This window comes from Danio aesculapii, chromosome 11 (genome assembly GCF_903798145.1).
Source record: "Danio aesculapii chromosome 11, fDanAes4.1, whole genome shotgun sequence".
NCBI classification, from domain to species: Eukaryota; Metazoa; Chordata; class Actinopteri; order Cypriniformes; family Danionidae; genus Danio; species Danio aesculapii.
In genome coordinates, this window is record NC_079445.1 from 18005682 (window position 1) to 18030222 (window position 24541).

The window sequence follows — 24541 nt, forward strand, 5'->3', positions numbered from 1 at the left end:
TATCAAATCAAGGATGTTAATTAGAATAATGTTCACTTGTTGATGCACAATGCCTCGAAGGTATTTTCCAAGGAATTTTTAGTCTCATAGCTATTAAGCTATATCTTATGATTTTAAATCTGCATTTAACCTCCAAATAATCTCAAAGAGTACTGCTAAAATTATTTTGTAATGGCTTTGTGCTCTAAAATTAAATTCTTATCAGCTTAATTCAAGCAATGAATGATTTTGAAAGTCTGACAATGTGTTGAATACTACAGAAATGTTGTGATTTAGTAATCAAAAATAAATAAAATGTGACCAGTTACATTAATATTTTAACTGAAATAGTTAATCAAATATTGACATAAAGTATGTTCTCAACAATGATAAGTCCCTAAGTCCTTGATCAGATTACGACATTTCAATGTAGACTACTTCATCAATGTATCATTAGGAGCCACTGCTATTAAAGGAATAGTTCAACCAAAACTGAGAGGTCTCACCATTTACTCACCCTTAATATTCCAAGATATTTTGGAAATGTTGGAAACCAGTAGGCTAACCACTGACTGTCATAGCCAATTAGTTTTTTCTAACAAGGTAGTCAATGTTTACAGTTTCTAATATTCTTCAAAATGTCTTACAGGTTTAGGAACCAACTGAGGGTGAGTAAACAGTGAGTAAAATATCATTGTGGGGCGGGGGTGGGGGGGGGGGGTTAGGGTATGCCTTATTTCTGCTTTGCTTGTATGTTTTTCTTCTCTGAAAGTGCAGGCAACATACAAATCAACGTCCTTTTGCTAAAACTTCGATATTATCCAATGTTCAATGGTCTGTGAGTAAATTTAACTCAAATTATTTTAGGTATACCCCCGTGACATATCCCTTCAGAGATACCTGCCGGAAGTGGTCAATTATTACTCAAAACTAGAGGGCGCATTTGTGCACCTTTGTACGGTGCATTTCACCTCCACGACACCGTGTCGCTGTCCGACATCGTACTTGAACTTTAAGCTCAATGTGCTTCGCCTCATGCTATCTGTTGGTTCGAGCACTACAGGCGAAAGCGAATACTGCATGTGCCACCATCATCAACAAGAAAAGAAAATGGAGGTCATACCGTTGCACTGACTGCAGGCTAAACGATACCAATGCTAACAAGTGAGTATAAAGTTGCAGTTGTAATAAATACTGATACGCACTATTTCCCCGTTCTTATGTGCTAAATGAATACATTAAACGCCGTTTGTCAGATTTACAGCAGTGAAACGCGCGTTACAGTAATGGCGCCACGAGCCTCCATGTTTATGTGATGCGATACGATAAGAAAGATTATTCCAGGTAGAGTTTAACAACCTAGTACACAGCACACGTTTTGCCTTTTTTGGATGTTAATAAAACACAAGTTTTGTTTTCATATTGAATGCTCATTTTTGTATTGTTTTTAAATGCGTGGAAGTCGCCTTTTCTATAGTTTGATCGTAACGTTAACTTATTCTCTGAACCACTAACAGATTTCTGTGTGTCTGATTGTATTATTTGCGTCGTTTTTAAATGTTAATAATACTATTTTTTATTTTAAATACAATCTACTTTTGATTTGAGTCATATCGACAAAGTGGGTGTGTGCACTCTGGTTTCATGCTAACGTTAAACGTGTTTTGTTGTTGTTGGTCTGCTTAACGTCAATAATTTAGTGTTTTGCAGTTTTTTAGCTGTGGATTTTTTTTGCACGAATGGAATTTTTTGGAAAGAGAGTCCATGCAAATAACGATGTGCGTCTTTTATTTGTTAAATTCATTTTAAACGTTGTCCGCGTTTTGCATTAACAAGAACTTTCTTAATTACTTTGGCATTAAACAATATATATTATGTGCAGACCGTTCTCACGTGGCATGTATCCGTGACCGAAACCTATACTTCATAGCCTATATATTATGATTTGCACGCAAATCGTTTTGAGTTATTACAAACTCATTTGAATTTATAACGTTATTGTTACGACGCACAGAATAGCATAACGTTCTACACATAATAAACACGTACTAAAAACAGAAATATGAACGTACAAATTGTTTACAAGGAACGCCATGTTATATGAACCACGTGATTACATCGAAGAAGAGCATCGGATTGGATTGGTTCTTTGAAACTCACTGCTCGAATGAACCGATTCCTGGATTAGTTAGATTTCGCACCGCTACTATAAGATGTAATGCTAAAATAGTTACATTGAGTTATTTTGACGTCATCTGCACGATTTACTCAAATGAGTCCAAAGAACAAAACTGCCGGAAAATGATTTCTTGTTTTGTGTAAAGAGCGACTGCGAACAAACGGGACAGCGAAATGGAGGTCGCGCGCTAGCTATTAGCTAAAGCTAACGGGCAAGTAATTTATGTCGATATTTAATCCCCAGAGCTGTCGCTTTGTCTCATTTTGTCGTTTCTATGTATTATGGGCATGTTAATTTCGTGACGGTCAGTTTTGTTTGCACAATGTTACGTGTGTTACTATGACACTGGGCGGCCACGCCAACGCACACCAATGCTGTATTTAACGTTATATTAAAACGACTAACGTTAATGTAATGTGCAGGATTTGTGCTTCGAGTCCCCGAGAAAGTGGATTACTCTAATTAGAATAACAGCAGACTTTATTGAAAGGTTGATTTTAATGAATATCAGACACGTTTGAAAACTGGGCCTTGAACACGTTTTAAAATGTAACGTTAAAAAGATTTCAAAAGCAAATTTCTTCCATATCTCGGTTGCATTGCTTTGTGAAATCTGAATGACACCAAACGTTTGAAATGTGCATTGATTTTTTTTCTTGTATTACATGTTTGGTAAATGTGTCAGAGGAATGAGAGCGTTTGTAATAGTTTAGCACTTTTGTATGAGCTGTTATGAACTTGTTTGTGTTGGTGTAAAATATAATGCATATTTTACAATATTAGTAAAAGTAATTTTTAAAGTTTAAAGATTGGCATCAGCTTTAGTTGTCTGTGTATAGTGCTTTGGTTAATCAGTATTTTAAAGTCCCCAAAAAACTAACCATATGATTTTGTTAGCTCACAGTTTTGTGGTGAACAATTCGTCTGTGCATGTCATTGAAAGAAAAAAACAATTGTATAATCTTAAATTGAAATCTGTTAAAGCACTTTCTTTTTCGGTTAATTTGTCAGATTATGTAGATCTTAGTAATGGGTGTGGCTAACATATGTACTTAATACATATTTACACAAATTACTGCTACTGTCTTTTTTGGCAACAAACAGAAATGGTGAGGAGGAGGTGTCTGTTAGGTTGTAATAGCTCTTCCCAAACCCTTTTCCCCATCTTTCTGAAAGAAATGCGTTGTTTACTGCATCTGATCAGCTCGCAGTAGAAAAACAAGCCATGCTCACTGTTAAGTCATTTAATATTTTGTTACATTATGCAATAGTTTGATGCATGGAGCAGTTTTTGTTCCTTGGTAGACTTTCAATTGTTTGAATATGAACCGATTATATATACTAAAAACAGTTTATTTGCTGTGTTGAAAGGACAAGCTAATATTATGCAAGCGGAGGGTTTTGTTGCTAATTTTTAACTATTATTTTTGTTGTCTTTAGATCAGCTTCATAACGAAGAGTTCCAATCATCATCTTAGCGAACAGGTAACAGCATTTCACATATGATAATATGAGACTCCACATGATTTTTGACACAGCTGAAGTCACACTATTACTGTTTATTACAGTGAGAATGTTTGGCAGCAGTTGTGTCCTGGGAACTAAAATCTAATAAATGTGACCTATACTTTGTCTTTGTTGCCAAATGCATGTTAGTGCCTGCAAGAGTCAACCTCGAGTATAACAGTAGTTCTGTTTCCCTCTAGATTGCATTCTAGATATAAGATATTTATAGATATTTCTAGGTTTAAGATATTTATAGACTTTATTCATGCATCTGTTGCCATTTAAACAGCTTTAATTTTGATTTTCTGAGTTCTGTTATCCCCAAACCAAATGCATTTGGAAAATGCATTGTGAAGATCAAAATGCATTATCGACTTTTGAACTACCATTGATCCTGGTAGTAGGTAGGTGTGGCTGTGGAGCTCCACCTTCTGTGACATGGAAATCTTTCCTGTTCAGATGGCCAAGGTCAAATATTGACAAGTAAATGTATAAACATGAATAATCTGCTTTAAACTGAAATTATTTTTATGATAGCGACACATGCATTTTTGTTAATACTGTAAAGCTACTTGTTTTAAAGCAATCTACTTTATAAAGTGCTTCATTAAAATAACATTACTTGGGTGGAGTACCAATTGCAGAGCCCGTGGATAGTCACATTCTCACCTCAGTAATTCTAATTTATTTTGTTTGTTGGAGAAAAAATATTAATTATCAGTATACCATTTCAGCATAAATATTGCAATTTGTGAATTGGCAAGTCACTTTGCAGGATTTGCAATGTTGAGTTGGGATTATAATTCACCAGTAACCATAGTTCAGAACACATGATTTGTGGAGTTGTTGTAACGTTTAACCCAAATATTGGAAGCCATTTTAATTTGGATGTGTTTTTAATACCTGTGACGGTGTAATGTTTCAAGCAAATGTAAACCATTTGGGCACAAGAAATTATAGTTTATTTATACAGTGAAGATTATACTGTGTTCATTTCCAGCCGATTTATTCCATTTCTCTACAGGAATAGACTCCATAAAGCACTGCTTATTTAATTTGTATCTTTGCTCTATTGTTTGTGTCAGTGTTTGTAATGTTTATCATATTTATGCAATTCATGATTGATGCAATCTCCAATATAATTAATTCTTTCCCAATAGACTTAAGAAACCTTTAGAAATTGTATTCACATCACCAAAAAATAAAATATTTCAGTGCCAGTTATTCAGTATATTTTGCAGCCCTACAAAGAATAAACAATTTCTCTTTGAGTACCACTATAATACCCATTGTAATAATTTTTGCCTTCTTGCTGGTGTAGCTTATCATGCAAAAGTAATTTTTCAGTGGTAATCCTCATTTGGAACAAGTATGGATTGTTTTCTGAAGTCCCTTTCAGAAGGATATTCCAAGGTGAAATGTATATTAAACACACAAATGGCAAGTCACATGGTCTGTGTTGTGAAACCCTTGTCTAGAAATTAATAGATCATGTTCCCTACTGATATTTAGTTTTATATATTTGTTTTTTAAGAAAATTGTTCTGCAATATTTTTTATAAGACGTTTAGTGGTATTATATTTATGTGAGTGGCTATAAATGAGATTATGAGAAGAGTCTGATGTTCACAAAGTTGCATTTATCTGTAATACAGTAAAACAAATATTAATATTACAAAATGCTTTCTGATTAGGTATAATTTCTCATATAAAGTAATGGCAAAATGGACATTTATTTGTGCCTTTAGTGAATAAAAGTATTAATTTCTTTGAAAAGAAAACCTTTATTATTCAAGCAAACATTTGTGTCTGTGTGTATGCTTTCAGTTGTTTTTAATTTAACTTCTACACGGTTCACAGACAAAACTAAATCTTGTTTACTGTCTCTTGAGAATCAGTAGATTTTGTCATTTGTTTGGAAATGTTTAATTATGCATTCAGGGTGTTGTTGGTGTTAAGGGTATATATATTTTTTGAAACACCTGTAGGTTTCAAACAAGCCTGAAGGACTTGATTAGTTTGATTAGGTGTGTTTTAATTAGGGTTAAAGCTAAACTGCAGAGCTGCGGCCCTCCAGGAACTGGATTTGACACCTGGCAATTATACTAATTAAACTTTAACAAAGATGACCTACTTTTTTATTAATTTTAGGTGGGAGGGTGAATGAGAGAATGTGTAAGTATTTTGGTTTAATGCAGCTTAGTGTGCATATTAAACATGAGAATAGTGTATGAACATTTCTGTTATGAATAAGGTTTTCTTATTTGTGAGGAGAGCGTTCTTCAAGGACGAAAGGTTGGGAACCACTTTACACTATTGCAGTGTCTGTTGATTTGACAGATCTTTAATGAATAAATCAGACATTGAAGCTCATTTGTAGCGTGTTACATCTTTTTTTAAAATCTAATTTAACAACTTACCAAATCCCTACACATCGGAAGGAGACTGACTGGCACCTTCTACTAGGAAGCCACTTGACTTCAGCTGAGAAGACTGTACGCATAACAATTTGTAGTAATATTTTGGAGTTGTGCTCTCCAGTGAATCTTTGTTCTTTCTTAATTATAGATATTCTGTTTGAACAATAGTGTCTCTCTGCTATGGAGGAGAGTGTGAGCCCTGAGCTGGTTCAAGCCCCTGTGCCTGAGCCCAGCCAGGATCCCGTGGATACCAGCTCACAAGGTGCCCACTCCACCACATGCACTCCTGTACAAGAGAGCCGTGGGATTCACTATAATCAGGGATTTAATTTGGGAAATTACTGTAGCATGATACAATCACTGAGATTTAAATGTTGGTTAATTTTTTTCTCAGCATGCACTGGAAAATTGTAAATGGTTGTAAGCCTTTTTGTGTGTGTAATGTGGTGTCAACATACTTTTTTTTTTTTTTTTTTGGCATTTAGATTGATCATCTTAAATTCACATCATAATTTTGTGATCCACATTTTATATCTGCTGCGTTCTGACAATTAAACATTTGTTGTCAACTGTAATTATGCTACGTCTCACACACAGAACCATCACCGGTCTCAGAAGAAGTCAAAGATCAGAAGGAGCATGGTGATATTAGTGAAGACAAAGTAGAAGACCCTGACAAATCCTTGAAGCCTGCATGTGGTTTTAAGAAGACTTGGGGATTTCGTCGGACCACCATTGCTAAGAGAGAAATCCCTGGAGAAATGGCAGCAGAGACCCCAGAAAGCAAAGGCGCACCTGTCCGTCGCAGTGGCCGACAGGCGAAGCGCACAGACAAACTGGAAGAGTTTCTGGTCACAGTGAAGAGAGGAAGAGGAGCTGGTAGGAGAAGTTGCCCTTCACGAATTGAGGGAGGGGATCCTCCATCCCAGACCCCAACCGATGCTGAAACTGCTTCCGAGGCCAGCTTTGATGGAAATGCAGAAGCCAAAATAGAGGAACAAAAAGTAGCTTCACCAGAGAAAAAGAAAAGGGGCAAAGGAAGGGCAAAGAGGGCAGTGAAGCCCAAAGCAGGTGGAGGCTCTGTGAGTGATGATGATGGCAGCTCTGAAAATGAAGAGGAGGCTGGCGAAGAGGTAGCTAAAGACACTCAAGAACATGTTGAGACTGTAGCCTTTGCTGAAGATGCAAAGGATGTGGAAGCAAAAGAGGAGCAACCAATAGATGTGGTAACAAAAGAAGAGAAGGATTTGGAGGAGGGTAGTAAGAATGATGAGAAGTCCTTAAACGAGTCTGTAAATAAACGTCCTACCAGAGCTTGTAAAGACTCTAAACGAGACACTAAACCCAAAGTAGGAGTGAAACTCCGCAAAGAGAAAAGAGAGGAGGAGGATGATGATGATGATGATGACGACGATGATGATGAGTCATCGTCATCCAGTGAGTCCGACAGTGATGGGTATGACCCTAATGCACTTTACTGCATCTGCAGGCAGAAACACAACAAAAGGTATGTTTCTTTGTGTACCAGTATTTGTGGCCAATAGCATTACTTATATTAGAATTTGTAAAATGCGTGACTTTAAAATCTAAATGTTTAATAATGTTTACAATTGTAGTTTGGTTAACTTGGCTTATTTGGTCAAGATCAAAAAAAGAAAGTGAGCCATTCAGTCCTGGTGTCCTGCCATTTTATTTTACCTTTTAGATTATGCTACCAACACTGTATTTGATTGGTTCTGAGGTTGGGGTTAGTGATTAGGTTGGTTAGGACGATATTACAGCTTCATATTACACTAATCCACATTAAAATTTACATTGGTAGCAAAATTTAATGGGTTGCGTCATCAAAATGTGCTACCTACTTTTTGATTGGGAGGAAGGACAATCTGACAAGGTAGGACAAAATCAACAGAACACCAGATCAAAAAATATAAATAAAAAAAACCCCTCTGATTCTTATCATAAATGACTAAACTTACTGAACTTTCAAAGCAATGCTGTGTGGGCTAATTGCATTTAATGTATGTGCGCACATGTCATGATACTTTTATTAGTCAAGAAGAGCTTAAATGTCTTAAGTGCTCAATCCCAGCAGAGTTTGTAATAATTAAGCTAATTATTTTAATGGAAACAACGAATATATGGATATGTGGTTTAATTTAAAGGACTAAAATTCTAATATTTTTATACCCTGTGAGTTTTATTTTTTTATTTGCGTGTTTATTTTACAGGGACAATACACTTGACATTGTTATACAAAGATAACCGATGTTGCGTACATGGGGCATTTAGCATAAAGTTAATTTGCAGCCCTTGTCCCTGGTTAGGCTTTGCATTAAAATAAATAAAGAAATAAATAAAAAGTAATAAAATAAAGTATGTATCAGCTTGATTATTTTAAACTAAATTATGTGTTTCTCTTAAAGCCTAATGCCTATATTGACTTTAGGCACAAGATGAATCAATATATTATGTGCTAGAACGTAGTTTGCATGCTAAAACTAGATCTTTGGAAAATCATTAGTATCGTGCACACTGGACAAATAAAATCAGCTTTGCATAGTGCTACATTACAACCCCTTATATGGGATGAGGTAGATGCATGAAAATCACACCAAGTATTGGATAGCATAGCATGGTATATGCATATGATGTAAGCATAAGTGTGGCCCAGAAAGATGCACCTTTTTAGTCATTTAATGTTGGTTTTTCAGGATTTATTCAAGATTTATCTTATGTTATATTGTGTTTGGTATCAATTTATCCAAACTATCAGCAGCAAGTAAATGTCACAGTCCATATTTTATTGAAGTATTATTAAGTATAACAAGTGCAATAATAATGTTGCTGTTATTTACTAACTTGTCAGTATTTTTACACCACACATAGTTTAGGAACATGTAAATGGTGCATTTTCATTGACGAGAATTTCTAAAGATTCTACACTTTTTTTTTTTTTTTTTTTTTTTTTTTTTATAAAAATTTTTTTTATAGCATGATCTTTATGCTATTTTTTATTTTGATTGTATGTCAAAAGATCAGCAATGAGGATTTGGTCACATTACTTGTGTTCATAGCACAATTCAAATACTTAGGTAATGGTTCTTCAATAAAAAAAGTGCAACATTAAGGGACCAAACAATGCAATTGGATATCATTTTAAGTGCTATTAGTACAGACTTGTATTATTCAATTGATACAGAGATATTCAGATTCTTGCTTGCTTTAGCAGAGTTTGCTTCATGTGGATTTAATAATTATTCCGTGTGTTTGGTCATTGTTTAAATCCTTGTGCCATAGGTTCATGATCTGCTGCGATCGCTGTGAGGAGTGGTTTCATGGTGACTGTGTTGGCATCTCTGAGGCACGTGGCCGGCTGATGGAGAGAAATGGAGAGGATTATGTCTGTCCGAACTGCTACACACAAAAAGGACAGATTTCCAAGGCCGGTTCCTCCACTGCAGCTGCAGAGAATGGCAAACGGCCAGTAGTTGGCCCTCGTAAAACAGAGACTGGTCTTACTGCACCATCTAGCAATGCTGCAGCTGCCGCAGAAGAAAAAGCTGATGACCTGGGCATCAAGGGCAGGATCGAGAAGGCTACCAATCCTAGTGGGAAAAAGAAAATAAAGATTTTCCAGCCGGTATGTCTCTGTATGAACAAGTCTGAATGCTGCGCTGTTGTTTACATTTAATTTATTGAGGTGAAAGAATTTTTTCTGTTGGTTTTATTTTAATTTTTGTTTGTGCTTTTATGCATGAGGTTTGAGAGCTTTTTTCACAGGATATTGTCTGATGCATTCAAGTTTCACTTATGGATTGATATGTTTACGATAAGTATTTGATTGACATGTTTAGGCTTTTATAAGCAAATTTTTAAGGCTGTCAGGTGTGTACAATGTTTAGTTTAATTGTTGTGCATTATAAGTTTAGAAGTAATTACAATCTTTCACTACAAAATGGCATGAAGGGGTTAATAATTTTGACAGTAAAATTGTTTTAAAAAAATTAAACGCTGCTTTTATTCTAGCCGAAAAAAACAAATAAGATTTTCTCCAGAAGAAAAAAATATTATCAGACATACTGTGAAAATATCTTTGCTCTGTTAAACATATTTTGGGAAATAATAAAAAAAACACAAAAATAATTCAAAAAGGGGGATATTAATTCAGATTAATTCAGAAGTCAGAATGCTTTTATTAGCCCTCTGCATTATTAGCCCCATGTTTATTTTTTGCTCCAAATTCTGTTTAACGGTGAAAAGATTTTTTTCAACACATTTTTAATCATAATAGTTTTAATAACTCATTTCTAATAACTCATTGCTTTTATCTTTGCCATGATGTCAATACATAATATTTGACTAGATTTTTTCAAGACACTTCTATACAGCTTAAAGTGACATTTAAAGGCATAAGTAGGCTAATTAGGTTAACTAGGCAGGTTAGGGTAATTAGTCTACAGAACAAACCATCGGTATACATTAACTTGCCTATTGAAAAAATATAGCATAAAGGGGCTAATAATTTTGACCTTAATGTTTATAAAAAATAAAAACTGCCTTTATTCTAGCCAAAATAAAACAAATAAGACTTTCTCTCGAAGAAAAAATATTATTAGACATACTGTGAAAATTTTTGCTCTGTTAAACATCATTTGGGAAATATTTAAAAAAAGAAAAAAATTCAAATGGGGGCTAATAATTCTGACTTCAATTGTATAAATGAATTAGTAATAATAGAAATGGGTTTTATATCATTATTGGGTGTTTTTCTATCATATACAGGGACTTTGTAATCAATTCGCTTGAAATTAACTTCCTAAGAGATGTTTACTATTAAGGTGTGGTAAGTAAAGAGAAACCTTGATTTTGCTTTTGAAATATTAAAACTAACAGGTGATTGTAATTGGGGGCCCTCAAATTTTGTACAGTTTTTGGTCTAAAAACAATGTCCATTACTTTCTAAATTACCTAATTAGAAAGTGCCGTACCTAATTAATCTTGTGCTGTATCTGTTGATGATAATTGCTTATTTAAAGATGATTTAAATGTGTAAATTCTTGTTTTAAAATATTTTGGTGCCACATCTTAAATCAAATCTTTAAAACAGCATTTAAACTATTTAAAATGAATTCTTTTTTTTTTTTTTGAGAAATTAGAATTTCAATGTCTGTGACTGTTTGAATTACTATTACACATACTAGCGTGCAACTTTTATGCTACATAATTCTGTTAACAGTTCAGTTTATAAAATACACAAAATAAAATGCTCGAATGACTAAAATGTGCTTTAAAAGTAGTATTTAACAATTCTGTGACTTAAGTTGTTATTTCAGTTGCATTGAATGACCTTTGAAGTAATATCAATAGTTGGCCACAGTTTTCTTTAACTCATCAGAACAGGTTTAGATGTTGTATAATGTTATTTTGAGTGTCACGTGGCATCAAGTTGGATTCAGTTTAAAATGCTTACTGAACCGTGCCTATTTTTAAATGGAAGTAGTCTTTTTAGAATATTGGGTTACATTCATTGTAAGGTTCAGATTAGTTTATATATTTACTAACCTGAACGAACACTACATTTATTGCAGTATTTATTCAAAATGAAGTCATTCATTATTTGTTTTTGTTTTCTTACATTAACTACTGTTAATAAGCACATCTTTGCTTTTTAATAATGCATTAGTTAATCTTGAACTGATTATTAAATTCTTGGCAAGTTTTGTTCGTTCTTAGTTCATGTTAGTAAATACGTTAATGGAACCTTATTGCAAAGTCTGATAGTATTTTTAGCATACATGACAGTACAGATGTATGTTGATCTGTTGCCATAATCTAGTGGCCACAGAAGTTTGACATCCCTGAGTTTCCATCAGGTGCCTGCAGCAGAGGGATCATCCCTCCCAAAGTGCATCGGGCCTGGCTGTGAGAGAGATGCCCTCCCTGACTCTGTGTACTGTGGAAATGACTGCATACTCCGACACGCTGCAGCCGCCATGAAGACCATCACCACAGATGGAAAAGACTCCAAGCAGAAAGAGAAGGGCAAATCCAAAGCACAGAAAAAGACCACAAATAAATCACCACAGAAGGTATTACTTACTTGCACCTGAAAAAAATATACATTTTATAGGCTTTAATCGTAGGATTGCTTGCTGCGGATATGGAAAATAGATTATGGATTAATGACTGTTCTGTGAGGATACACTTGCATTATTATTATTTTTATGAAGTGACCAAAGTTGATAATCCAGTAGTTGCTAATTCAGGTGCATTAAAAATCAGGAAAACTGGTATCGTATCATTTTTTTTTCTTTGTGATTTTTAAATTCAGTTTTTTTTTTAATGCACTGAAGTAACAATTTGCTGTAAATGTGTCAATGTTTGGTGTAATGAACTGCTGTATTGTCTATTTGCTTAAATAGTGCTTTTTTTGTTCATTTCAATAGAAAAGCTCTGGCCCTGAAAGGAGGTCCTCTTCTAACCAAGGTCAGGAGCAGGAGTCAGCATCTGGGGCTGAGGAAGATGACGACTATGAAGACAAGCACGCAGAGGAGCATCCACCACCACCAGCCATGTCGTCTTGGTCCAGTGACCATAATTACATTGCAGTAACGCCTGAAAAGACTACAGCCATATCAGCATCTGTGTTAAACAAAGCGTGTATGTATCTTTCTGAGGGTTTTCCACATTTTATTAACCTATCTCAACTAATGATGATGGGGTGTTGAACTGTCAAGAACAACAGATTGAAATTGTTGAAATTGCAACCTATGGGAGTCACATCTAAAACGCATTTCATTTCTGTTGTAAATTGGACTGAAATTATTGAAATTCTTTGTGAAGTGATTTTAGTGCTGGAAATTTGAGTTTAAGTTTGGCACCATGTGCTATATCCTAAAATATTTTGTCAGTGTTTTTTTATATAACACTGCAAGATGCTAATATTTGGAAAACACCTGTATCAGGTTATTCTGAGCTGCAGAACAGGTAAGTTTTTTTTTTTTTTTTTTGTAATTAAAAAAAAAAAAGTTTGACAAACTAGGTATTTAAGATCTCAAAACCATAAAGACTGTATTTTTCTTTGTCTATAGTTGGATATTTAAGTTAAGTAAATATTAAGTCTTATGCTAAAGTGACCTAATAATGTAGATCCTACGGATCGGAGTCCAGACTGTAGTGCCTTGCCATGATATGCTTTTGTAAAGCTTTCTGAACAGCATTTTAAAGGATTTTTGCATGTGATTTTTAAATCTCTTAATGTATGGAATACCATTGCCATTTATCTCCAATCCCTGCTGTCATCGGGGCATTAACTTCAACCGAAAAGATGTACTTGACCACACACCAGATCAGGTAGGTTTGGTGTCTTTTTCTCCTGCCCTCCTTCCTGACTAAAAATAGAACGTCTCTAAACCAACATGGACATTTGACCACAGTGCTGCTGTTTCATAATAATGAAACCATGTACCTTTTATTAACAGCTGATATTCTTTTGACATGCATGCACTGAATTTATGCGTTCTCAGTGGAAACGTGGCATTCAAAATAAAGTGAATTTGCGGATAATACTCTGCTGGCCCCTGTGCTTCAATTATGAGAGAAGTCTTGGTTGTTGGATGAGAACATGGGATGACGGGGCTTCTGTCTGTTTTTGGCCTTTGTCAGCTATCTGCTAAATGTCATGGCATGATTTGACATAAGAAGACTACAGTCCTTGGAGCCGGCCAGTGAGAAGAGTTGTGGCATTTCAGGAAAGTCCAAGATCCCAGAAAAATGTAAAGAGGCACCATAAAGAAGAACAGCTGAGGACATCATAAACACCTCACAACAGACAACGACCGAATTCACATGCCACATAATTGCAGCACAAAGGGAAATTTCAAGCTGACTTCATTTATATACATGTACACACAATGTAGACACATGCTGGTAGGCTTACTTCATTTATATATTTGATCAAAGGACTTACTGAGATGTACCAGGTGAAGTCTCGGTGCTGTTTGTTTTGGATTTTACAGAGCATGAGTTTGAAGAAGAAAAAATTGACTGTTGGAAAGCACAATATGAAAAACAGGAAGAAAAAATTGATAAGGCTTATTGTAGGCTTTTGTTTGATACATAAAATCATGAGTCAGAAAATTAAAATTATTGCCACTAAATTGTTTTTGTTCTAAAAGCTTTTTCTGAATGCAAGTTTAGTCTGTTTGAGGCTATCTTGGGTTGTTTGTCTTTTGTTGATTAAAAAAAAATATGGGGATTGACGTAGATAACACATGAATGGCATTACTTTGATGCTTTTGGCACATTGTGCACATGTACTTGAAAATGTGTTTTTTAAGGGTTTATTTCTGCAATGCTCTTACAAGCTTGAATGCAGATCTTGAAATATTGAATATTCTATGACATCTGATGTACAACTGATTAAATATCCGTTTTCTACAGGTCTTTTTAATAGATTATTGGGTTACATATGAAATTATTGGGATATAGATTGGGTATGTCACTTTTGTTTGACATGCCAAATCTGTCATGTTACTCGCAGGTAATCAACAATATAGTTTTTTTTTTTACTCAAATGATTTAATTGGGATACAAGTGCATGTCATAAAATTATATGGAAATTTCTTTTTTAAATCTTTTGTGAGATGCACATTATATGAGCTGTTGTACCTCAAATTTATTCACATTTTTAAAACATTTGTTAATTTGCATATTTTAATTATGTATGTAATATATGCTCCAAATTGTGTGTAAATAAAGATTGAACCAACTTAGTAATCTATATTAATATTCTGGAAGTATTTCTATGTTATGCAAGTCGGCTCTTAACTCTTAAAACTGTCATAAAAATGATTGTAAAAGCTTAAAAAAAATAAAGCTTATACAATCAACCTTTTCCTGTTTTTTGTCTTTAAACCAATTTTACACTGGAAATTGATGTCTTCGTATCAGCAACTGCTCAAACTTATTACAATATCAAGGCAAGGCACTACAATAGCATTCTTTTGTATTTTATTATTAATTTTTGTACAAAATTTTCCTAATCAAATTACATAAATTCTAAAACTCTTGGTGTTTTGTGATTTAGCCATTTCTGTGTCATGTATTGGTTTATTTTTGTTTTCCAGCAGCTGCCCTTAAAGACAAAGAAAAGGAGGACCATGTAGAAGCCAAACCAGAAAAGGAGACTGCAACCCCTGACAAGAAAGCTCCCACCCCAAATGTTACTCCCAAAGGTGGTAAAAAGTCCCCTGGCTCTAAAGGGACAAAGACACCTGTTGCGGCCTCCTCTGTTCCCAAAGGCAAAACAAGTGCGACACCTGTGAGCAGTGGCAGAGAATTAAGAAAACAGCCGATACCACCGGCCAAAGCAAAGAAACCGGTACCTCCACCACCCCCAGTTCCACTTTTATCTCCATCAGGTCCTGGATCTCGTCACCATGCCTCTGGAGCTCTTCGCGTGACCAAGAGCACCTTTACTATACCCAAAAAACAGCCACAGGCAGGGCAAAAGGAATCTGCAGAGCCGGGTCCCTCACCCACCTCTAGAACCCCACCATCGTCACTGTCATCTACCCAACACCCACCACCTAAACCTACCCCTCCTGCTGCTCCTCCATCGGCACCACCCAACAACCAGATGAGATCCAACATCAGACGCTCACTGACTGATATTCTGTATAAAAGGTGAGAGATTTTTTTTTGCTCACTGGATCAAAATAGTGTCTGTTAATATGAAACTTAATCAAAAATACACATTAAAATTGATCAAATTTAAGGTAACCAAAAAAGAAAAAAGTCTGTAATATTGTAGTGCTTTTGCATTTTAGATGTTCTCCTGAATAGTCTATTTGCATGTTTTGATATGAAATTATTTGTAACTTTTCTGACACCTATTGTTTTGATAGGCATTTTTAATATTCTATTTGTTGTTGTGCCACAGAGTGAGTGACAGTGATGATCTCTCAATGTCTGAGAGCGAAGTGGGAAAGTTGGCCGTAGGCATTGAGAAGGAGATGTTTAACCTTTGCATGAACACTGATAACAAGTACAAAAACAAGTACAGATCCCTTATGTTCAACCTCAAGGATCCCAAAAACAAGGTTAATCACTTTTGTTGAATAGAAAATTGGTCTCAATCAGCTTGATGAAATTAGTTATACTGATAGTTCTGTTCTTTTACTTCACTGTGCGATAGGGCCTGTTCTACCGCGTAGTTGGGGGAGAAATCAGTCCTTTTAGGCTGGTGAGACTGAGTCCAGAAGAACTTCTGTCCAAGGAGCTGTCAGACTGGAGAAAATCTGAGAGCTCTGAGGTAAAATGAGTATTGAGTTTGTTGGTGTAAATTTAAATGATTGCCATGCTGTTTACATAAATTGTGTATGTATACAGAAGAGTTTGGATAAAAGTGGAAGATCCCAGTCAGGACAGCTCAAAAGTGGATCCAGACAGGAGGCTACTCCCCTAGATATTGATATGGAGGAAGCTCCTCCAATGTCTGACGGAGATGTATGTATGCCTGCCACTTCCCAATCTCCTCACTTGGCTTCTGCTGCTGTAAGTGCTAGCTTTCTTGCTTTCCTGATGTGTATGTTCTTTCACACACCTCTCTGAATGTCTCCTTCGTTTCAGTTTCGCAAAGCGACTTGCTTTTCTCATAACTGCCTAGTACTCGTAATGTTTTTTTCTTCACATGAATGTTGATTGTTGAGTGAGAATATCAAGTGATTTTAGTTTTTACTGACTTATGTTTCTGTGTGTGTGTGTGTATGTATGTATGTGTATGTATGTGTGTGTATATATATATATATATATATATATATATATATATATATATATATATATATATATATATATGATCTTTAATTTTTTCTTTTAAATTGTTTATTTTGAACAGGACTCCCAAGAGGACACACGACCAACTTCAGCACCAGCTTCTACTGGGAAAGGTAACTCGATGCCAGATATCTTTAGTAGTATGCTGAAAGACACCACAGCAGAGCACCGGGCTCATCTCTTTGACCTGAACTGCAAGATCTGTACAGGTGGGATTATTTCACCACAAAAAAGTCACTTACTATCTGGAAAGAACTGTTGATTGAATTTATATCTATATATTTGTAATTGCTAATAATTCAAATGAACTTTTCAGGCCAGAAGTCTGCAGAGGATGAACCGCCATCTAAGAAAACCAAAATGTCTGCACCTAAAAAGCCAGAGCCATCTTTTAAGTCTAAACCAGAGCCACGACCATCCAAACCCCCTGCTGATTTCCCTCAAGTTTCCTCTCATTCTGGTCATGAGACAACTTTACCTGATTCAACGACTGTGATGGAAGATCTGAGCAGTGTTTTTCCTGTAGTTCAGGCCCCAGTGGCTGCTGCTGTACCGGCAGTGTCTTCTGTAACAATAACTCGAAGGGACCCTCGTACTGCTGGTCACCGATCATCTGTGCCACAAATAGTTCCTGATGTTGTTCCTACTATGCCAGCAAATGTTCCCATCTCTGTTGAACCTGCAGTTGTGGAAGCAAAGGTTCCTTTGCCAATGCCCCCTCCTGCCCCAGCATCTCTAGCCAGACCTGTGGTGCCAAAACCAACTAGGTACATCACTCTGTTTAATATAATACATATTAGATATTTAATATCTAAATATCTTTTTAATATCTAAACGTCTCTCTCTCTCTCTCTAGCTTGCTGCTAATTGAGTAATATTTGTAATTCTGTTGTGTTTTCATCAGTGAGCCCCCTCCTGAAGGTGAAACTGCTTTGTTTTTGTCTGGACAAGAAATGATGTGGAAAGGATTCATAAACATGCACTCCGTGGCCAAGTTTGTCACAAAAGCCTACTTGGTTTCTGGATCGTTTGAACATATTAAAGAGGTCTGTTTCATTTAAGAGTCTTCATATTACTTTGTGGGATTCATGTTAAGTTGGTTCATTTAACAACTGTTTATTTTATTTGCAGGACTTGCCTGACACCATTCACATTGGTGGTAGAATATTACCGCACACTGTGTGGGATTATGTGGGAAAGTTGAAGACTTCATTATCGAAAGTATGAAAAAATGAACTCTAACTTGTACTTTAATTATATGTTGATTGCTGGGGGGTTTTTTTGATACGGAGTGTTGTTCTTTTTTCAGGAACTAAGTCTTATTCGTTTCCATCCAGCGACTGAGGAGGAGGAGGTGGCATACGTGTCTCTGTTTTCTTATTTCAGTAGCCGCAAGCGATTTGGAGTAGTGGCAAATGGCAACAAGCGAATTAAAGACCTTTACCTCATCCCTCTAAGTTCAAAAGATCCACTTCCTTCAAAGCTTCTGCCGTTTGATGGTCCAGGTAAGCATACACAATCATTTTTGAAAATCTCTATGAAAAAAGTATGATTAAAGCCTGTCAGAACAGTTTATTCTTTGAATGGAAATCTTGTTTCACACAACATTTGCTATATTATTTTCTTTCAAACAGATTTGTTTTTTCGTGATGTTTTAGCAAATGGTCATGTATTTCCTTATAAAGTATTTCTGATTATGTCCTGGATCCAATTGAGATTTTCGTTTAGATATTTTTGTCAGTCTTATTTTTCCTAGGTTTATATTTTACTCTATGAATAAGTTTAATAATAAACTGGCGAGCTATAAATTTAACTAATGACAGCTAAACATTCTCTGAGACTAGCTGTAAGTTGTATGCTGGACCACATCTATTCCTTCAAAGAAAACAAGATGTCTGATCTGCCCAAGCAGTGATTATGATGTTCAACAACAAGTTTCTTATCCTGAGACAAATTGTTGCATGAAGTTTACATAATTAGAAAAATAATTTACAGAAAAAGAAACAATGGGTAATTGTTAGAGCTTTTAATGGTGTGTAAGAGAACCTTTATATTGCTGTAAATATTTTTAGATGGGAATTGTAGGTTGCATTGAGTATATTTCATATACTCATGCATATGTCTTGAAGGTTAATAAATTGAATAGGTTTTTACAGGTTGTGTTATCATTTTGTAGGATTCTGTATTTTATGGATCAAGCTCTTTCCTTCCTATTAAAGATCTACCTGAAATGTATAGAATATTGGTGTTATCTTAAAAAGCTGTAATGATACTTATCACAGAGCTGGAAATAATCAATTGTAAAATAATGCTGCTTTTTCTTCTCTTTTTTCAGGGCTGGAACCAGCTCGTCCAAATCTGCTTTTGGGGTTGTTGATTTGCCAGAAAGACAAGAAACGTTCTGGAGCCCCTTTAGAGAATGAAGAAAAACGATCTAAAACGTTAAGAGATGAAGAGACGGGCCTTCCAAAACCATCTACGATTAGTAAATCTGAAATAAAACAGGACAAAGTTCATCGATCTAGTCTGGATGCTATAAGTACAACACCGCCAGGCTCCCCTCCACCCCTTGGTGTCGCAGATTCTTCAAGTTCTGTCTCTTCTGTGTTGTCCTTACTCTCCTCTGTGAAAGCAACTGGTGTCAGCACAGGCAGTAATTCTCCATCCTCTATTGCAGCATCTGCAGTTTCCTCCACACCACTTCAGACTATCCTGAAAACACTTTTTGGTAAAAAGAAGCAAGATTCTGATGTTTCATTATCACCTTCTGATCAAAGTGTTGCAGATGTCTCTCTGCCTTCAGTGTCCATGCTAGATCCAATTGTTCAGCAGTTTGCAATAATTAAGGGGAAAGAGGTAGTACAGGATGATAGACCATATGATCCTGAAGAAGAATATGATCCGGCCATTGGGTATGATACAGAAAACACCCATGATACAACAAAAGCATCTGCTGTTCAGCAAGCAGAGGTCTCGTCTGTGGTAGATGATGTTGCTTATGACCCTGAGGATGACTCTCTGTTTGATGAGGTTGAGACTGATCCAGGTTCAAAGAAATTACCTGAGCATCAAAAAGTGCTTGAAGATAAACAAATGGTGGAACAGAAGTATGAGGAACCAGTTCATCAGCACATACCAGAGACGTTAATTTCCCAGCCTATTACATCTCTGTTGGCTAACAATCAATTGCTTCAACTTGGCAAAAAGGTTGAAGAGATGGTGACAAAGGGTTCAGCTACTCCAGTAATTAACCAAAGAAGAGACCCAAGGCAGAGTAGAGACCCTAGACAGACAGCTGCAAGTAGAAGACAGATGTCTGATTCCACAGAAATGGAGGAGGAATCTTTTATTACTACAGACAAATCATCCACACAACAGGAAACAGAGATATCAGAAACCGAAACCTGCACTGCCACAGCTGCTGACACACAAACTCCTGAACTGGATCCTACTGAGGAAACATCAGTAGAGGAACCTTCAGAAGCTGCAGATATATCCATAATGCAAGTCACTAGCACCTTGGATTCAGTGCAGCCTGCCATTGTGGACCCTGAAGTATCCATGTCTGAGGAGGCAGGGGAGAGTAAGAAAGAAAGCAAGTGTGAAGAGATGCCTTTTTTTGATACAGAAAGCACAGAAGTTTCTATTCCGTTACTAGGGGAAAAAATTGACCCAGAGTTAGTTGAAAGTTATATGGACAAAGAACCTGAAGAGGAACACAAAACTAAGGATAATCCCATTGAGTCTGAGTTGAAAAGTTTTGAAGAGGTTTGGCCTAATTCTGCCAGTATTTTAAAAGTTGACCAAGCTTTGTCCACTGGACTGTCTGTTTCTCAAACTGATGAAGTTACATCAGTTGGGCACCCTATTGAGACCACTGCAACTACATATTATAACATTTCAACAATCAATACTTTATCTGCATCTGCACACTCAAGAATGCCACAAGATGTTATCCAAGACAACTCGTCTTATATGGAATCACTTAGTTCCCATATTCAACACATACCAACAACAAACCCTGCTAACATTCCACCTCCAATGTCTTTCCCTCCACGTATTGGACCTCCCCCTATTCTTGGTCCACCTCCCATACAAGGCCCTCCACCAATAACTGTTCCTCCACCCATGCATCTCCCTCCTCCAATGTCAGGACCGCTATCAATGCAGATTCCCCCAATGCAAGGTCCACCTCGTCCCCTTGGAGATAAGGATCATTCTCAATATCCACCACCATCTTCTTATCCACTATTCCAGAATCAATGGAGTAGCAATTCTCAGTTTGATGCTGCTCCTAGAGTTCCACTACCTCCAAACTTTACACCAAGAGGACCACCTCCATTCCAACCAATAGGTCAGAGAGGTCCACCTCCTCAGATATTTGATAATTCTATTAATTCACTGCCCCCTCAGCATATTGGACTGAGAGGACCACCTCCAGGCCCTCCACCACCTGGGCCACCCCTTCCCAATTTTGATGGACAAAGGTTTAATGGGCCTCCACCCCCATTTAATTTCTCTGCACCCAGAGGCCCACCTCCACCATTCCCCGGTCCCCCTCCAAATCATTTTGATAATAGAGCACCACCACCATCCCACTTCTCCGCTACAAGAGGTCCGCCTGCGCTTCATAACATTGTGGATCATGGCCCTTCATCTAGTATAACAAGAGGGTCTGCAGATCAGTTTGAAGATAGTGGAAACACTTATCGTCAGGGATTAGAGAAGCCCCAGATACTCCCACAAGTTTCTTCTTTTAGAGGCCCTCCACCAAACCCCTTTGATGGGCGAAGAGGACCTACAGGTCCTACAGGTGAAATATCAGGGCAGCGATTTCCACTTCCGAACCAATTTCGTAGTTCACCTCAGCATAGGGGATCTTTTGAGGAACCACGAGGAACTTCATCTCAAGACTTTGAAAGGCACCTGGGACTGGCAGTGCCGCAGTTTGGCGGGCCAAGAGGTCCACCACTGGGACATTATGATAAGGAAGCTGTTGGTCAGCCAATACGATTTAACTATAAAGATGATACTCAGAGTGACGTCCGAGATGCAAGAGATGTCCGGGACGCAAGAGACATTAGAGACATCCGGGATGCAAGAGACATCCGGGACCCTAGAGACATCCGGGACCCTAGAGACATCCGGGACCCTAGAGACATACGGGACATTAGAGACATCCGGGACGCAAGAGACATTAGAGATGTGCGCGACCCAAGAGATGTTCGAGACGTCCGGGACCCAAGAGATGTTCGGGATGTAAGGGACATCCGAGATGCAAGAGAAGTTCGAGACATCCGAGATGCAAGAGAAGTTCGAGACATCAGAGATGCAAGAGAAGTTCGAGACATCAGAGATGCAAGAGAGGTTCGAGACGCTAGAGAAGTTCGAGACGGCCGAGACACAAGAGAAGTTCGAGATGGCCGAGACGCAAGAGAAGTTCGAGACGTTCGAGACACAAGAGAGGTCCGAGACGCAAGAGAAGTCCGAGACATCAGAGATGCAAGAGATGTTCGAGACGTCCGAGAAGCAAGAGAAGTTCGAGACGTACGAGAAGCAAGAGAAGTTCGAGAAGTCCGAGAAGCAAGAGAAGTTCGAGACGTCCGAGATGCAAGAGAAGTTCGAGACGTAAGAGACGTCAGAGATCTAAAAGACATTCGAGACATCCGAGACATTAGAGATATTAGGCCTATTCGTGGACCTCTGCTACCAACACCTCCTGAAGGTCCTATACCAATACTGGCTCGTATAGGTGGACACAGCCCCGACACCCACCGTGATGAACCCTGGAGACGGCACTCCCCTGAAATGCGAAGACGAAGCTGTTCCAGCAGAGATGGTTCAGAGTCACATACCCGCCCAAGTAGATTTGAGGGTGGTCCACGTGACAGAGATGCCCCTTCAAGATTGTCAGAAGAGAGGCAGCGTGAATTGTCTGAGGACAGGAGGAGAGACAGAGACAGAGAAAGTGGTCATGGTGGACGATCATGGGCCTGGAATAGGGAACATGAGTATGACAGAGGCAAAGAAAGGGATCGGGAAAGAGACCGGAGCAGGGAAAGAGATAGGGAGCGGGGTCACAGCAGGGAAAGGGAGAGAGAACACAGCAAAGAGAGGGATCGCAGTAGAGGCAGAGAGTCTGACCGAGGCAAGGAGTCCGACCGAGGCAAGGAGTCCGACCGAGGCAAGGAGTCCGACCGAGGCAAGGAGTCCGACCGAGGCAAGGAGTCCGACCGAGGCAAGGAGTCCGACCGAGGCAAGGAGTCCGACCGAGGCAAGGAGTCCGACCGAGGCAAGGAGTCCGACCGAGGCAAGGAGTCCGACCGAGGCAAGGAGTCCGACCGAGGCAAGGAGTCCGACCGAGGCAAGGAGTCCGAACGAGGCAAGGAGTCCGACCGAGGCAAGGAGTCCGACAAATATGGAGATGGAGACAAAAGAAGAGACCGAGATCGAGACAGAGACCGAGAGCGTGGCAGGGAGAGAGAAGACAGAAAGGACCACGATCGAGACAGAGCGAAAAACAGAGACAGAGAGAGAGAAAAAGACCGTGACAGAGATCGGGATAGCAGGGACAGAAGGAGAGAACGCTCAAGGAGTCGTGAACGAGATCGTGGTAAAGAGCGTGACCGAAGAGATCGTGACAGAGAACGGGACAAAGATAGAGGCAAGGAGAAAGAAAGAGACAGACGGGATAGAAGCAGGAGCAAAGAAAGGAAAGATGACAGAAAGGAAAGATCTGACAGCTCAAGAGCAAAGTCTACAGATTCTGAAAACCCATCATAAAGGTCATTCATATTCAATCTTGAGTGATACTTTTTCCTTTCTAAATTTGCATGGGTTTGAACTTTGTGCTTAAGTCTCTTTTGTATATTTTCTTGCTGAATATTTTATGCTTTTTACTTACAAGCGTTGTACTTTGTATGTGATAATTTTGTCAGCACAACACTTTTTCTTGTATTGCTATTTTAAAGAAAACTATGAAAACCTTAACAGATAAGGATAAAACAGGACATGTAAATATGTATGTATTTGTGTAAATACAGGTACGTTTTTAACTACTTGTTTTTTTTTCTAAATAGAGAGCTCATAAGCCATATAGCTTTGAAATTATGTTTAAAGGAAAAAATGTCTTCAAAAGAAGGTCTTTGTATGGTAAAAGCTTAACCAGCATTTAATGAATGTCTCTAAAGGCTATTGTTAATGATTGACCTCAGAGATTACATTTGTTCAATAAATTCTGTCATAATGAGTATCTTTAAGTTATTGAGGTATTTTTTTTAATTCTTTAAATGATTAATTTATGGGCTGAATGGTCTGTTTATATAATGTAACAAATTAATGTAAGTAGTTATTATTTTTTTTAAACACTGAAGTAAACACTTTACAGTGCAGCAGGTTGATTAGGCATCACAGTCGTGAACAGCAGCAACTTAATCCAAAATTTATCATTCCACTCTAAGTAGATTTATATATAAATAAATATATATATATATATATATATATATATATATATATATATATATATATATATATATATATATATATATATATATATATATATATATATATATATATATATATACATACAGGATTTTTTTTTCAGCTAATGCTGCCCATAA

General features: G+C 37.3%; 1 protein-coding gene across 8 annotated transcripts; it reads left to right on the forward strand.

The window, feature by feature from the left end:
• The first annotated feature begins 1042 nt into the window (after positions 1–1042).
• dido1 (death inducer-obliterator 1) lies at positions 1043–24171 on the forward strand. Of its 8 annotated transcripts, none has more exons than XM_056468132.1 (17): positions 1043–1143; positions 3599–3643; positions 6232–6345; positions 6681–7590; positions 9384–9726; positions 11960–12175; positions 12533–12746; positions 15215–15773; positions 16030–16189; positions 16285–16401; positions 16479–16643; positions 16984–17131; positions 17239–17689; positions 17827–17968; positions 18054–18143; positions 18232–18427; positions 19258–24171. In XM_056468132.1, exons 3-17 carry the CDS (start codon positions 6264–6266, stop codon positions 23703–23705), a joined length of 8241 nt encoding a protein of 2746 aa, XP_056324107.1. In that variant the 5' UTR covers positions 1043–1143; positions 3599–3643; positions 6232–6263; the 3' UTR covers positions 23706–24171. The 8 variants fall into 8 exon arrangements, with proteins under 8 accessions (XP_056324107.1, XP_056324113.1, XP_056324110.1 ...); XM_056468138.1 differs by having other exon boundaries at positions 16479–16595; XM_056468135.1 differs by having other exon boundaries at positions 16482–16643.
• Positions 24172–24541: the final 370 nt, after the last annotated feature.